Source organism: Trichinella spiralis, assembly GCF_000181795.1.
Source record: "Trichinella spiralis strain ISS 195 chromosome Unknown Scfld4, whole genome shotgun sequence".
Lineage (NCBI taxonomy): Eukaryota > Metazoa > Nematoda > Enoplea > Trichinellida > Trichinellidae > Trichinella > Trichinella spiralis.
In genome coordinates, this window is record NW_003526943.1 from 2,256,332 (window position 1) to 2,271,786 (window position 15,455).

The 15,455-nt window shown below is 34.9% G+C and overlaps 6 protein-coding genes across 6 annotated transcripts; 3 read left to right on the plus strand and 3 right to left on the minus strand.

The window, feature by feature from the left end:
• Positions 1-295: 295 nt before the first annotated feature.
• Positions 296-659, minus strand: Tsp_00602 (conserved hypothetical protein). The gene is made up of 2 exons (XM_003376316.1): positions 537-659; positions 296-475 (listed from the first exon to the last, which is right to left on the minus strand). The coding sequence occupies exons 1-2, from the start codon at positions 657-659 to the stop codon at positions 296-298; spliced, it is 303 nt and encodes a 100-aa protein (XP_003376364.1).
• Positions 660-1,540: 881 nt separating this feature from the next.
• Tsp_00601 (conserved domain protein) lies at positions 1,541-3,190 on the plus strand. The gene is made up of 3 exons (XM_003376317.1): positions 1,541-1,603; positions 1,947-2,075; positions 3,047-3,190. Exons 1-3 carry the CDS (start codon positions 1,541-1,543, stop codon positions 3,188-3,190), a joined length of 336 nt encoding a protein of 111 aa, XP_003376365.1.
• Positions 3,191-3,989: 799 nt separating this feature from the next.
• Tsp_00600 (putative major sperm protein 1) lies at positions 3,990-5,318 on the minus strand. The gene is made up of 2 exons (XM_003376318.1): positions 5,005-5,318; positions 3,990-4,113 (listed from the first exon to the last, which is right to left on the minus strand). Exons 1-2 carry the CDS (start codon positions 5,316-5,318, stop codon positions 3,990-3,992), a joined length of 438 nt encoding a protein of 145 aa, XP_003376366.1.
• A 1,454-nt stretch (positions 5,319-6,772) lies between these two features.
• Positions 6,773-9,894, plus strand: Tsp_00599 (Non-imprinted in Prader-Willi/Angelman syndrome region protein 2protein). Its single transcript, XM_003376319.1, has 7 exons — positions 6,773-6,848; positions 7,534-7,557; positions 8,209-8,376; positions 8,422-8,478; positions 8,908-8,998; positions 9,059-9,219; positions 9,368-9,894. Exons 1-7 carry the CDS (start codon positions 6,773-6,775, stop codon positions 9,892-9,894), a joined length of 1,104 nt encoding a protein of 367 aa, XP_003376367.1.
• A 1,885-nt stretch (positions 9,895-11,779) lies between these two features.
• Tsp_00598 (actin, acrosomal process isoform) lies at positions 11,780-13,117 on the plus strand. The gene is made up of 4 exons (XM_003376320.1): positions 11,780-12,145; positions 12,214-12,460; positions 12,518-12,875; positions 12,949-13,117. Exons 1-4 carry the CDS (start codon positions 11,780-11,782, stop codon positions 13,115-13,117), a joined length of 1,140 nt encoding a protein of 379 aa, XP_003376368.1.
• A 447-nt stretch (positions 13,118-13,564) lies between these two features.
• Positions 13,565-15,439, minus strand: Tsp_00597 (zinc finger protein). The gene is made up of 5 exons (XM_003376321.1): positions 15,077-15,439; positions 14,828-14,895; positions 14,746-14,770; positions 14,312-14,462; positions 13,565-14,121 (listed from the first exon to the last, which is right to left on the minus strand). The coding sequence occupies exons 1-5, from the start codon at positions 15,437-15,439 to the stop codon at positions 13,565-13,567; spliced, it is 1,164 nt and encodes a 387-aa protein (XP_003376369.1).
• Between the last annotated feature and the right edge of the window lie 16 nt (positions 15,440-15,455).

Sequence of the window (15,455 nt, forward strand, 5' to 3'; positions counted from 1 at the left end):
GCCCCAGGGTTTCGCCTNGGCTGCCCAGCAGTTCTAATGTTTGTAANCCCGTAGCAAATANCCAGTATATGCCNTCAATGCATTTCTGNCCACAAATTAAAAAAAATCCTTCACCCGGCCTTTCGTTTGTCCTNNGAAACGGAACAGGGATTTGCAGCAAGTCCCCGACGAATGTTTGGGCAGTTTTGGGTATCGCTTTGCCCCGGTGNCCTGTACATCGAGGACTTTACCCTGTTTATACAGCGGAAAATAGCCAGATGTGGATGGCTCGGCGGACGCGGCGGAAGCTTCCTCATCATAGATGGCCGGGATTGGTTTCGTTTCTTCCGCGCTGCGCTTCTTCAAAAACCGTCTTCTTTTCCATTTTGTATGCCAAGTGCTCACCCACCGGGCAGCTTTCGATGTGATCATTCCGCTTGATAACCGATGTTACCTCAAGGTTGGTCCATATGGCACCACCGCAGCCCTTTTTATCCTATACCAAAATAAACTAACCCTTAATAACTAAGGTAACACACTGTACATTTAGCATATACTTTCGAGCATCTCCAATATTTCTGTATGCCGGCACGTTTTAATCTGTATGCCCTGCCTTCATGAAAAAGGGACATACCACCGCAACGATTTGGTACAAGATGCAACTCAGGTACATCAGCCATAAAAAAGAACAAAATAGTAGGAATGACGAGGATAATTAGCAATGATCATATTTTAGAAGAGCACATGCAGTGCTAAGGGAAGATAATGGGAACATCCCTAATGGAAGGAACTATATCTGAAAAATTTTCTTAACTTTCTGTTTTGTTTGGTAATTCAGATAAACAGATCCTTCTTCATCTGGAATGTTGAACCATCCTAATGCAAGAATTGCAACTTGAATGTTCAANTNCAANCCCAGNTAGTTNGNNTTTTACNTTTAGATANTNGNAAAAANCAAAATGTAAATACNAATGTACCACAAAATGTATAANNCCACGGNATNGGAAATTTTNAAACAAAATGCCANGANTTTTANNNTTTTTATTTAAATAAAACATATGAAGNAAAAACAATAACTCTTGNGNAACAGGAGCNAAAGNAAAGATTGGNAANGATTANAATNCNTTTGCAAGTCNNAGANNTNTTTTCAGAGANNNNTNNNGNNANNNTCAGAAAAATGTNTNTCAATTCNAAAATTNCAGTAATCANCCACTNCCCANGTTTTAGCTGAAAANCNNCANNTGTAGACAATTTAGATTTTCTCTTNTGTACTTNACTAGCCNTTCAACTAGCCTTCATCAGAACACTATCTGTCAAACAGAAAAGAACCTTAGGCATAAATCTCATTTAATTGTTAGCTAAGAAGTAATTTAAGTTAGCTCAGATTAGCTAAGTTCTCAGATAGAAGAAAGATATCCCAGCTTGTTGGAAATTTTCGTAATGGCTGATATTCCTGAGTTACCTTTTGTAACTAATCGTCGTAGTGGTACGTCCCTTGTGTATGAAGGCAGGGCGTACAAATTGAGATATACCAGCAAACGGGTGAAAAACTGGGGAATGCATGGGCATCTACTCGGCAGCCCTCTGCATGCTCACCGGTTCTTATGACTTGGGTGGCATCAGGGTTAGTATAGAGCTTGCCAGGGCAACCTCTCATTCCCTAAATTGGAAACGAAATTGCAAGCTCATGATATTACACAATAATAACAACGTGCTATAATAAACCAGTTCTGCTTACCGATGCGCATATCCAACATTTATCGTTGCGATTTGTGCTTCAGGGTGTAGCACTGTCCTCTGTACACCAATTTTTGTTGGTTCCTTTGGGTAGATGCAAAGCGAATTTCATCGTTTCCTTCCATCGGTAATGACTCGCGAACGCAAGGCACTGAACTCAAATGCAAGACCAACCGAAAATGAAGCATACGCTTTTGAATTCTATTTTAAATCCCTTTTGCAACATTTAGTTTTCATTTCTCATTTTATCTACAATCGAAGATCAACTTGTGATATTCGTTGTGGCACCAATGCCTTTTGTTGATGTTGACAGAAGATTATTAATCACAGATAAATGGCGCACAAATGCTGACATCAAAGTATGCGATGTCCACTGCAAAGTGAATTTGAAGCAGCTTTAACAGCTTTTCTGCTTGATGCTGTTCATCGGTTTCTTTCTGTTTTCAAAGTGCTTTACTTTTATCCATCCGCGTTGATAAATACTGTTTTAAAGAATGTCAACCAACAGTTGTTTCGCTCATCAGATAAATTACGTTTTAGCTAGCAATTATATGAGATTTATGCATAAGATGTTTTTCCGTTTGTCAGAAATTTTTCTGAAGAGCAGCTAAGGGCTATTCAAGTACAAAGGGAAAATCTAAAATTGATAAATTGTCTACAGCTGCAGTTTTCAGCTAAAACTAGGAGTGCTGATTGCTGAATGTTAGCATCGAAATACTTTTCTGATTTTGCCTGCCTGTTTTCTGAAAATATTTCTGGGTTGCAAGAAAATTTAATCTTTCCAATCTTTCTTTCACTCCTATTTACAAGAGTTATTGTTTTTCTTCTTATGCTTCACTTAAAAAAAATAAAATCTGGATTCTGTTTAAAATATAAATTTGTGATTATGCATTTTGTGTAAATTGTATTAAATTTCTCTTTCAATATCTAAAGTAAACCCACTACTGGGTTGATTAAACATTCAAGTTGCAATTCTTGTATTACTATGGTTCAACATTCCAGATCAAAAAATATCTGTTGCATTTCGAAATTCTGTTGATTTTAGCAAACAAAACTGAAAGCAAAGAAAATTATTTTTCATCTTAAGTTCACTTCATCACGGGTGTGTCCGTTATCATGCTCTAGCACAGCATATGCTCTGCCAAAATTTGATCATAATTAGTTACCCTGGTCAGCAACCAAGGAGCATAAATTAATTGGTCTTTCATGTGCTGCCAAACATTCCCATTGTTGAGAGTGAACAATAATTGTGCAATATCATGGAGTTCACTGCCTTGGTCAGATAATGAGTTTATTTGAGAAAGCATCTGCAGCATTGTAAAAATTCCAGACCACCATTTATCATGGCATGAATTTGTGGCTTGTGCATTTAGATGGCATCATAGTGCTCAGAAATATTGAAATGCCAGCGTGTAATGTTATGAAGCTTGTGGTGCAGTATACACTGACTTCACATTATATGGATGATCTGTGAAAAATTTCTCAGATGTAACGTAGCTAATGCACAGATTGAACTGAAAGTGCTTTTGCCTAGCTTACGGAAAATTTAACTGCAGCACATGTGTGTTGGTCTAGTGAAATTTCAAAAAACCCTTCGTGCTGAATGCTGTTCACCTGGCCCACAATAATTATTGCAGAATTTTCTTCATTGCCAAGCTAGTGAACAAGGCTAGCTCTGTTGCCATCGTAAAAAGGCATTACATGTCAAATTATGAAAACAACGTTTATTTAACATCTCTTTGTTCAATTATCTCTTGTTCAGGCTGTTCATTTGTTGCTTCTATATTTTTGTAGAATAATGCAGTTGGATAATAAAAATATTTAATTTGTAAAGAACAAGACCGTCATTTCTATTTTTCATTTATTTCACTCCTCAGTGCTTATCATTAGCTTGTGCTATTTTCCGTGTCGTAGGTTTGAGATGTGTTTTCGAATGATGGGAATAAATAATAATGAATTTCAGTTTGTATCTCAAAGAACCGACATAAGCCAATACACAAAAAGAGATGCCACACGCTCAAGTGCACAAATCATAATGGCAAATACGGGTTGTGAATAAACATACAAACAGTGGCTTAATGTAGCACATTATTATTGTAATATTACAGGCAATCGATTTTTTCAATATACTTGATTGCCGTGGCACAGTGTCTACAAGTTTAGAAGTGGACTTTTTCCATATTTATACGTTATTGTTGTATTGCCCATCTTGCCCATCGTATATATTGTAATAAAGTTCAGATTTGCTTGTTGTTGTAACATTGTAAGAAAATTCACATATGCAATAGCATTGAGTTGAACTCAATTAACGGGAACATCAAGGTCTGCTTGAAATGAATTTCCCTTTTAGCATGACCAGTTTTTTCCAGAAGCATTGATGACACTGGATAAAACAAGCTTTAAATCAGGCGATTAGTTGAAGCGCAGCGTCACGTACTGCGCAATCTATCTTTGATTCACTTCTCCAAGTTGAAATTTTGTTGAGGACAGACATAATATTCAGTAATATCAAAGAAATTAAAATTTTGAATTTTAAAAGAAAAGCAATAATGATAACCAGTAAACGTTCGAAATGATGTTCAGCGCATTTTCAAATGGAATGTTAATGTTCCAGCATGCAAAAATTATTTGTTAACGTATCCATTGTGCATTTATTGCTCACTCTTGTCAAGCATCAACAGTCGGTTAACACAAACAAATAGCAGACATTTTCTTTGTTTATTTTAGCCAGAGTACACTGTGTTATGAAAAATACATAAAATTTGTTGTCTTTATTTTGCATTTAATGAAAATGACCAACGAAATATTCAATACTGATTTGTTGATTCATTTAATAAGGCTGAACATTTATCGCATTTGTATAACAAATAGAATTTTTATTCAGACAATTGAAGCATTTAAAAATTGTACGTACAGTATAAACATTGAATTAAAATTTTTAATTTTCCATTTTACAAAAATTTGAAATATAAATACTGTATTGAGTATAGTAAAAAAGGAAACATTCAAGGTTAATTAAACAGTTTCATAAGAATATAAACGAAACAAAATTATTTATCCAAATTGTGAAATTTATTGTGAATGTGAATTTTGAAATTTAATGTAAGATGTGTGAATTTGAAATTTATGTGTAATTGAGATGTGAATGTGTGAAATTGAATTGACAATGTGAATGTGAAATTTATGAAATCAGTTAAGTAACAGTAATTGAAGAAGAGAGAAAGAAAACATCAAGGGTTAAATTTAACGGAGAGGATTTTTTTCCGCACAATTCCGCCCGTGACGAACCAATCTTCGTTGAAATCCGTTTCGCCTTCAAACGCGTCGACCCATTCAATAATCAACGTGTCCACAGGAGGTGATTCACTTCTGAATGGAAACGGGTGGCAGATGATGTTTATGGTGATGTCCTTCTTCGGCTGCAGCGCACCCTGGGATGGTAAGACCACGTAGCGGTTCTCCACCTTCGACACCACCCTATAGCCGAGCAGCTTCTTGCCTGGGTTGGAAAGTTTCAACGCCGTCACTTGTTCACTCAAACACGGCGCGTTGAACCACACTTCTTCCGCAGGTACAGAAACAATATCGGTCGGTAAAGCCATTCGTTAGCAAGAGCAGCTTTCCTCGAACGAACACTGGTCTAAACTGATCAGCGCATGCCTTTTTCCACTTACGCACTGAAAAGCACTTTAAACAAAAGTTGTTGAAAAGATTTTGTTTAAATTTAAACAATTCCTACTACTGCACTTTAAAGTGCAATTTAAAATTTTTATCAACTTATCTTAATTTCAGCTGAAAACGACACTAATCTGTAGCATATTGCAACTATTTTTTTTCATCTCAAACAAATTTTATGTAGTAATTACATGTTGACAATTTTCAACTGCTTAATGATGTTCAAGATCAATTTCTTTATCGTAATGATCTAAGAAGTTGAAAAATAAACGAACAACATGATTAAACAATAAGCAGTATGATGTGCAATTATTTCTGCTTCTTACAACAACTGCTGATCAATTCAGATGATTTAATGATTTCGAAAAACAAATAAATAATAAATATCAATGAGATACGCCAGAAATTAATTAGTAAGGAGATGCATTATTCCTATCCACATTAAGTAAGGCAGTGGAATGATATGCATTTTCTTGTTGCCAGGCTTCTTTTTAGTCATCATCCTCAGCTTCTAAGCTTTGGAAAAACTTGACAACTTGACAAAAACTTTTGAACAGATGTAAAATTATGGTACGACATACCACATTCGACGGCACCATATCAACTTTCAAGCAAACTGTTTAAGTTTTTGAAAATTATTTAAAATTGAACTGATAGTAGAAAATTCAATTAAATCAGCAAACATAAAAATGAAAAGTTACGAATCCATGGTCAACCGTTGGCATGACCAATTTTCTTCTAAATTTGTCTTTAAATGCAAGTGTTCTGTAAAATGTACACAGATAGCACTTCCACTTTGTTATTGACAAAACTTTCATTAACTCATGCAATTTAAAATTCAGGATAAACAACTATAAATTTGTATCAAACGTCTTAGTCTTATTCTTCATTAGAGCTAAACCATGCTCCGCTTTGCTGGTACCAACTGCATTTGATAACTTCACATCCATGCATTGCACAGAGTAGTTAATTAACTAGGTGACTTCTAATTACATAAACGAACGATCACACATATGCTTACATGTAAAGCATTTTCAAAGACAGTTTATATGAGCATTTATTATTTAATTTTAATACAAATAATATAATACAATAAACATAACATAATTTATATGTAAGAAGTTGTATATGCATATATATGTTGATTTATAGACTTTGGTAGAGTTATTCAAAACAAACACAAAAAGTGAACTATGGATTAACAATTGCCAGTTAACAGACTGTAAACCTCTTTCATCGACTACGTATCTGTAATGTATTCATCATTTGGCAGAGTATAGCTGTTATTTAGAAAATCGCTACTTTCATTTCCTGTTCAAACTTTCTGTACCAGTGCTTCAGTAATCGGTATTTTCATGCTTGTTAATCAGGATCGTCAGAAATGGATAGAAAAGTAAATGAAACTTCCATCTTCTCTGATAATGATAATGATGCTGATGAAGCTGTTAGTTATCCAAGTAATTGACCGAACGCATATTTCAAAGCGAGTTAGCCTCCTATAATCTATTCTTGTCATGGAACGGGTGATTCGTTTTTCTACCATTTAGAAACTAGTAGGAATATTAATCAACCAAAGATAAGAACATCAAAATAAAGTAAAATAAAAAAGAGATAGTTGAGGTATTAAAAATAAGAATGAAAGAAAAGTAATAATAGCAGTTTATGAGAGCAAGTGGTGGTTTGGCTGTTGGTCTATTCCTTTTTTGTGACATATTTGAAATAGCTAAATCAAGAATTTATTTCAATTTCATTCATCTTAACAACATATAAGTAAAAGCAATAAAAATAAAAAAATTTGTTGTGTGCTTCTGAGCGCCTTACAAACTATAGTTCAAAGACTTTTACTTTTTAAACTACAGTAATAAAACAATCACGTTTTATTGCCAGTTCGTAAGTTCAGGTTTTAAAATTAAAAATGAAAATTGAAGTTAAGGAAATGCAATATTAACTAAAATGAAATAAATATTTATTTTCAACAATTTTATGAAAGAAAATGAGATTTTATTTTACTGTCTATGGTTTTTCCTTCGCATTAGCAGTTTGCTTTCACTGTCCTTGAATAAATGGCTTCGGATCGTTAAACTGTGTTGTCTTTGTCTTTACATTACTTGTAATTTAAGATTTACTTGTAATAAATTTAAGCGTATCCGCATGAAGACATATGGGGTTTTATTTGTTTAAATTTATTTTAATATTTCATAAATGCATAGATCTTATGTTTTTATGTCGAACATAGTTTTATAGATTTCTAAAATATGTAAAATGACAATAACTTTCTGTTTATGTTGTAGGTTTCACTTCGAATAACAAGTTTATTGATCATATTTGACATTACACTCGTGTTTCTGTTGTCGACAAGGTAAATATATTTTTACGAGAAAGATCTACCTTAATCTTAGAAAATAAGATTTAATGTTAAATTTAAATAACTCTTCTGGTCCATTCCTATTTATAATTTATTATTTTTATTTTTATAATAAATCATGGTTAATTTTCTGTAAGTTTAACATTTAGTGTAAAGCATTTTAATCTGTAAATAGTAGAATTTAATACATAGTAATGTATAAATGGCTTTATGGTATGAAGAATAACTGTTAGAAGTAAACATTAGAGTTTGTAAGAGCAGCTTCAGCTTTTTTCACTTACATCTTAGCATATTTCAAAGTAACTAGTCTACTTGAATCGTGTGATATGGAACTGCGATTAAATTCCCTTAGTGACGCTGTTAATAATTTTAATCCTTTAAACTTCAAGCAGTAAAATGAAATGAGCTTTTAAGAGTATCCGAAATATTCATTATGTGTTTTACTAGTGAAGCCTTGTTCTTGGAATTTCGAATCAAGATGTCAGATGCTTCTCCAAAAAAGAATTATCAGATTGGTCTTTTATTAGCTGTTGTTTCCAGCTTATTCATTGGTGCAAGTTTAGTTGTTCAGAAAAAAGCATTGTTGCGCCTTTCAGGATATCATAAAACAAAATCATCTGGTAAGAGTAATTTTGATTTTTCTGATTGAAAAACTTTAATTTTAGAATTTACTGGCTGCAAGAAATTCAGAGATTTACTTTGGTTATTTGGCGTTCTTATCAGTAAGAAGTATTTTATTATTTCATGACTTTTAATGCATTTCAAATTAACATTAAAGCTTTAACTAACATTTAGTTATGACTAACTAACCTCCGGAAGATTTAGAAATTGTTCGATTTTGAATTATACAGATTTTGTAGAAAGCGAATTTTTTTTTTTGAATAACGTGATTTTTTAATAAAATACTGATAACTCTCTATTTTAAATATTCTCAATTCAATTGCCATTTTGATGAATTTTTTGTGATGAAAATTTATACTGTATGATAAGAAATGCAGGTATAAATATTTTCTAATAAATTAATTTCTAATAAATTTATATTCAGGTGAAAAATTCAGGAATAATTTCATTTTGTTTTTGGTGACAGGTTGAAATGTTACTATTATCTGTGAATGAATTAGGAATGAAAAATTAAATATTTCAAATTTTAGTGGGATTTGGTGAAGCATTAAATTTTGTTGCTTATGCTTTTGCGCCAGCTACTCTGATTACCCCTTTGGGAGCTTTGAGTGTAATAGTGACGTAAATATTTTTCATTTATATTTGTGTTTGATTTGCATCGTCCAATTTTTAATTATTTAGAATTTGCTTATCGTGTAAATTTCTTGGTGAAAAACTCAATTTCTTAGTATGCTGTGGATGCATAACATGTCTTCTTGGCTCTACAATGGTAGTTATTCATTGTCCAAAGGAGGATAACGTTACAAGCACTTCAGAGTTGATTAAAAGCATGAGCAGTTCAAGTAAGAAATTATTGAAGAACATGTGTTAAAAAGCTTTTTTTTAAAACATACTTTAATTATAAGAATATATGAATTTAGGAATAATTAACATTTCACTTCAGGTTTCATGCTGAATTTTATATAATTTATGAAATTTAAAATTGTTTAGATTTCATCTGCTATTCTGCGATCGTGTTCTTTGGAATTGCTCTACTGATAATCTACGTATCACCTCGATATGGAGCAAAAAACGTTTTTGTTTATATTTCTATATGTTCCTTGATTGGCTCATTTTCTGTTCTTGCCTGTAAAGGCTTGGCAGTTACCTTTCGCGAATGGCTGGAAGAAAAAAGTACTCTTTTGAGTCCATTAAGTTTGAGCTTACTGCTTATTTTAGCAGTTTCTATATTTTTGCAATTACAGTATTTGAGCAAATCATTACATGTATTCCAAGCTAGCATAGTAACAACAATTTATTATGCATTCTTTACAACTATGGTAGTTGTTGCTGGTGGTCTTCTTTTAAAAGAATGGAACGCTTTGAATATAACTGATTACATTGGTTTCTTGTGCGGTTTTGTCAACATTCTGATTGGCACCTTCCTCATGCAAGCATTCAAAGATATTTCTATAACTATACACAGTTTGCCAAATTTTAATTTTTACAACTGGAAGACAGATGATGTCGATCAGTGAAAACAGTCATATAAGTTTGAATCTAAAGGAATTTTAGGACAGAACAAGCTAATAGATGTAATAGATTATAAGATGAAATATTATCGCATTTGCAAATGATATGAAAAATAAATACGTTGATAAAAAGTATATTATATTTTATATGTGGTAAACATTATTATCCTTGGTAAGAATAGTTGCTCAACTTCATTCCCAGTTATAGTGAACTGTATTTCTCTTTCCGTGAGACGTGATTCTAACTACCCGCACGTGATTGTCCCGCATGCACAATCAAGCGTTAATCAACAAAATTGTCTAATAATCACACTATTTACTCAACGCAAAACTCAAACAGAAACAGGTAGACCACGGCGCCAGTAGCAAAACCATGGAGGTCCAATCGAACCACCTTCTCTATTGCAGAATGGATGCAAGTCCTTTTAATGCTGACCTAAGCACCGCTAGCTCCCTCTTCCAAGTCTTTCAAACAGCTTGGACCGCGGTGTCAATGGGTCACCCAGGAAGTTCCCTGCTGCCACAGCAACTGGCGCAGCACTTTCACCTCAACGGTGAATGGGATCAGACACTGGACCTGGTCATATACTATTGCAGCCAGCCTGAGCAGGCTCCTTTTAGTGTCCTAACCTCCAGGTTTACCTTCGGCTGACGGATCGAGAGTGTTTCTGACTTTGGTTCCCTTAAGACACCAAGCGTTTTCCAAAGTCCCTCCGCCAGGCTTGATTCTCCTCTGAGCTCTACGACCTTGTCGTCTCCCACGATGCCTGGTGAACTGCTCACCCAACTGGTCAAATTAAATCTCCTTTTGGCTAACAGCTCCTTCGACTGATTGACCAGGTCCTTCGTGTTCATGACGCTATCACAACTTTGTTCAAGTTCATCGGCACATGTATTTGAGATGACCTGACTGACAGTCTGGCAATATTCATGCTTGTTCTTCTCAGCCAATTAGGTAAGATTGGCATGGGTCTTCCTCAATTCTCCTGCATTTCCTTTGGTGATAGCAGCTACTCATACTGAGTTGAAACCGCGGACATAGTCCTGCATGAGTCTGCATGGTTCCTCTCCCAGTTTGGCTATCCAGGAAGCAAATGAAACGCAGACCAGTCTGACGAGTGATCCTGAATGTTCTTCAGTTTATTGCTGACAGTAAATATGGGCATTCAAAACATTGATGCGTCTGATTATACACGAAGAAACCACTCAGAACTACATCCTGGAAGAACGCTGCGGTTTCGATCCTTCACTTCAGTGGATTACCCTTTCTCAGACGTCTGGATTATTTTGAAAATTGTGATTAGCAGTGCCAAGTAAGGCAATTTAGTGGCAGTACACCCATATTTGGAATCGTTGATATAAAACAACCCTCCAATCATTGATAAAAGTAAACTATTAAAATAGAATTTTCCAATTACTGATAAAACGTTGAAAAACCTATCAGGGAGCGAATTAGAAAAATGAAGTCGAACTACAGTGATCGAAATCACAGAAAACCCCTTAACAGAAGGAATCGAGAGTTTACGTGCACATTAGGAAAAGAAGCGGTCATTTCAGTTCATATCTCTATCATCAAATTATGTGATGAACCTCTATATCAGAGGAGGAAAACTACCTATGAAAATCAGTTTCATATCACTGACAATTACTCAAATTTTATTAGTCAGTCTCAGTATAGTAAACAACCAATCACTTTAAAACACGTCTTCAATTTTAAAACAAATTACTGTGATTGGACAGGTTTAAAGTAGTTCTATATTTAATCAGGGACAGCGACACTTTAATTTATTTTACATTCTCCTCCTTGTTTGGGTCTGCGGCGCTCTATTTTTCTCTTTCAAGCAACCTCTCTCTTGTTTGGACGTACCATTACAAATTTTCTTTCCATCAGATGGATCCGAATTCTACCAGACCAGTAGTGATTGACAACGGTAGTGGGGTGTTCAAAGCTGGATTTGCAGGAGATGATGGACCCATTTCAGTTTTTCCATCGATCATTGGCCGTCCACGACATCAAGGTGTATTGATTGGCATGGCAAAAAAGTCATCTTACATCGGTGATGAGGCACAGAATATGAGGGGATTAATGACGTTAGAATATCCAATAGAACATGGAATTGTTACCAACTGGGATGACATGGAAATACTGTGGCATCACACCTTTTGCAATGAACTGCGTGTAGCGCCGAAAGAACATCCGGTTTTGCTAACTGAAGCTCCTATGAACCCCAAGAGTAATCGTGAAAAAATGGTGGAGGTATGAAAAATATTCAGCAAAGTGTTTTTTCTACTTTTGCATTATTTCGCTTTCATTTTATTTTGTAGATAATGTTTGAATCATTCGAAACGCCAGCTATGTATGTTGCTATACAGGCAGTTTTGTCACTGTATGCAAGTGGCAGAATCACAGGCATTGTTTTAGATTGCGGTGATGGAGTCAGTCATACGGTACCAATTTATGAAGGGTTTGCAATGCCACGCGCAATTTTGCGCCATGATTTAGCAGGGCGTGATTTAACTAACTATATGATAAATATGTTGACTGAACGTGGTTATTCATTCACCACCACTGGTAAGCTTGAATGTTTCAGCCATGAAGTCATTCACTTTATATCTTTGTTTTGTTCAGCTGAACGAGAGATTGTCCGTGACATTAAGGAAAAGCTCTGTTTTGTGGCAGGTGACTTTGAACACGCGATCATTACAGAGCGCATGAATAGACGGTTGAGCACATCATATCAACTTCCAGACGGACATGTGATCAAGATTGGCAGTGAACGCTTCCGTTGTCCAGAAGCGTTATTTCAGCCATCATTGTTGGGCTTAGAGTGTTGTGGACTTCCTGAGACCATAAACATCTCAATTATGAAATGTGATCTAGACTTGCGCAGTCAACTGTATGAAAATGTCATTTTGTCTGGGGGATCCACAATGTTTCCAGGCACAGAACATCGAATGACGAAAGAATTAAGAGTGTTAGGACCGGAGTAGGTTACTTTATTATTCTGTTACAATTAATGGAAGTGATTTAGGTTCTGTTTTAGTGCAGTTAATGTGAAGATTCACACCCCACCTGAACGGAAGTATTCAGTTTGGATTGGTGGATCCATTTTGGCTTCTCTGTCAGCCTTTCAAAATATGTGGATTTCTTACAAAGATTATGAAGAACACGGAAGCGCAATTGTTCATCGGAAGTGCTTCTGAATGGAGAAATGAATGCCAAAATTAGTTACTCATCTTGAATCACGATCACCTTTTGATATAATGCATTGCTTTTATATACAAATCATTACTTTTATATAAAAATATAACTGGATTTGTTTCTGTGATAAATAATATTAAATTGTTAAAATAAAAAAATGTCTGTTACTTCTGAATAATGTTTCACAATATCATGGAATGAAAAGAATGAATCAAATTGTTTAGTAAATTATGATAAGCACTTTTTCAAACTTCCTCTTTCATAATGGTCAAATCGAATACATGAGCGTAAGTGATGTTTTCGAGCAGTGGTTCTCACTTTTCTGGGCTGCGACCCACTTTGGACTACGATAAGTTTTCGCGACCCACCGGCTTGCAGTGCATTTTTTAAAAGACAAGGATATATTTCAGTAAAACATATAAGTTTTATACTTTTCAATTTTTTAATGAATACATCTAATTATAATGTATATGTTTATTCGTGAGATGCATAATGCGGCGTATGCGAACAATGGGTTTGTTTTCTGTTTTGACTGATGACTTCTTCGACGTCCACACTAATATGTGTTAGTTTCAGACGCAAGTTGTTGGATAATTGTAGCTTATTTCGTAATTTGATTTTAATTCCAATCATTGCTGAAAATCTAATTTCGCACATGTACGAAGTAGTAAAAGGAAGCAGCACTTTTAATGCTGCGGTGGAAAGAGTTGGATATGTGTTTTCTACTGATAGCCAAAACTGTATTAATTTCTTACGATCAAAACTCATTTTAAACGAATAATCTTCAGACAAATCGATTAATTCTTCGTCTGCCTTCGTGGATATGCCAGTAGCCACAACATCACTCTGAAACGGATTCACAATCCAGATGTTTTTATCACAGAATTTCATTTCTTCACTGAAGTAATAATCAAAACTTTCTTTCAATGAATCTAGATGTACAACTATCATTGAGATTAAGTCCTCATCTAGCGTCGCTTCTTTCTCGACGATGAAAGTTGCCAATGTCTCGAAACAACAATAATTTCCGTCTTTAACATTTTTTTCCATAAATAAAGTTTCTTCATAAAACCCGGAATTTTATCTTATGTACTGAAAATATGTCAGCTGCGTCCATCCCTTGTAGATATAAATTTAGTTCATTTAATTTCGAAAATATGTCTGCCAAATAAGTGAGCTTAAGAATGAATTTCTCATCCCGCAATACTTTCGAGTAATCACTTTGTCTTTTCAGAAATATTGCAACTTCTTCGCGGAGTTCAACAAGTCTTGTTAGCACTTTACCCCTTGACAGCCAACGTACTTCAGAATGGAAAAGAAGAGATTTGTGGCAGCTTCCCATCTCTTCGCACAGTTTTTCAAATAAGCGCGACTGTAACGGTTTACTCTTAATAAAGTTGATGATTTTCACGGCAATGTTTTTAAAACATTTTTTAAATCGTCTGATATAGTTTTTGATACCAATGCTTTTCTATGAATGCTGCAGTGAGTCCATGAAGCATTAGGACTTTGTTTAAGAATGCGTGTCACAACACCACTGTTCTTACCACACATTCCTCACTAGTACCCCCAAATAATTGGTTCACAAAACAGTATATCCTCATGCGGCTCACTGTTCCATACAAAACGGATAAATACAATCAATTGGGATAAACCTTGTTTATCCGTGGACGGATCCAGCTGCAGGGAAAAAAATTTACTTGCTTTAATCTTCCTGTTATCCTCAAATTTACTTACCTCCTGTTATCCTCCGGGTCAAATTCACCCATAAGTGATGCACAGTTTGTTTTGCGGTCATACTGCGGCTAAGTATTCGTGAATTTTATTTTAAAAGGTGCTGATAAATATTCTAATACGCAGAGATTATTATTTTTTTAATATGACTGTTTATGGTGGATGTTCATTGACACACTTAAATTTCTTCTGCACATAAGTTACAATATGATTGTGTATGATCTTTACAAATGTATTTTTGGCATTTTTTACAACGTACGCTTCTCTTGTTGTCACTTTGAACACACAATTGACATCGGGCTCTTTTTTTACCACCTGTGTCCGTATCAGTGATACCGCTTGTAGATGGCTGCTATGTATCTTTCCGCAATTAACTGCCGATTTTGCTGCTGCTGTTCTGGGAAGTGTTTTGCGCCTCATCATTTCTGGTTGCACTAGAGCCTTGCCAAGTTCTTCCAGGAATAATCGACGCTTACGCAGCCGTCCTACATTCCATGCTGAATGTTTTTCTGTCCATAGAACGTAGGCGTTGTATGCCGATACGTCGATGATGTTGTAAAATATGACTAATGGCCATCGTGCAGACATTCTTTGGCAGGAATACGTTGATGTCATTTTGTCTAAATTATCC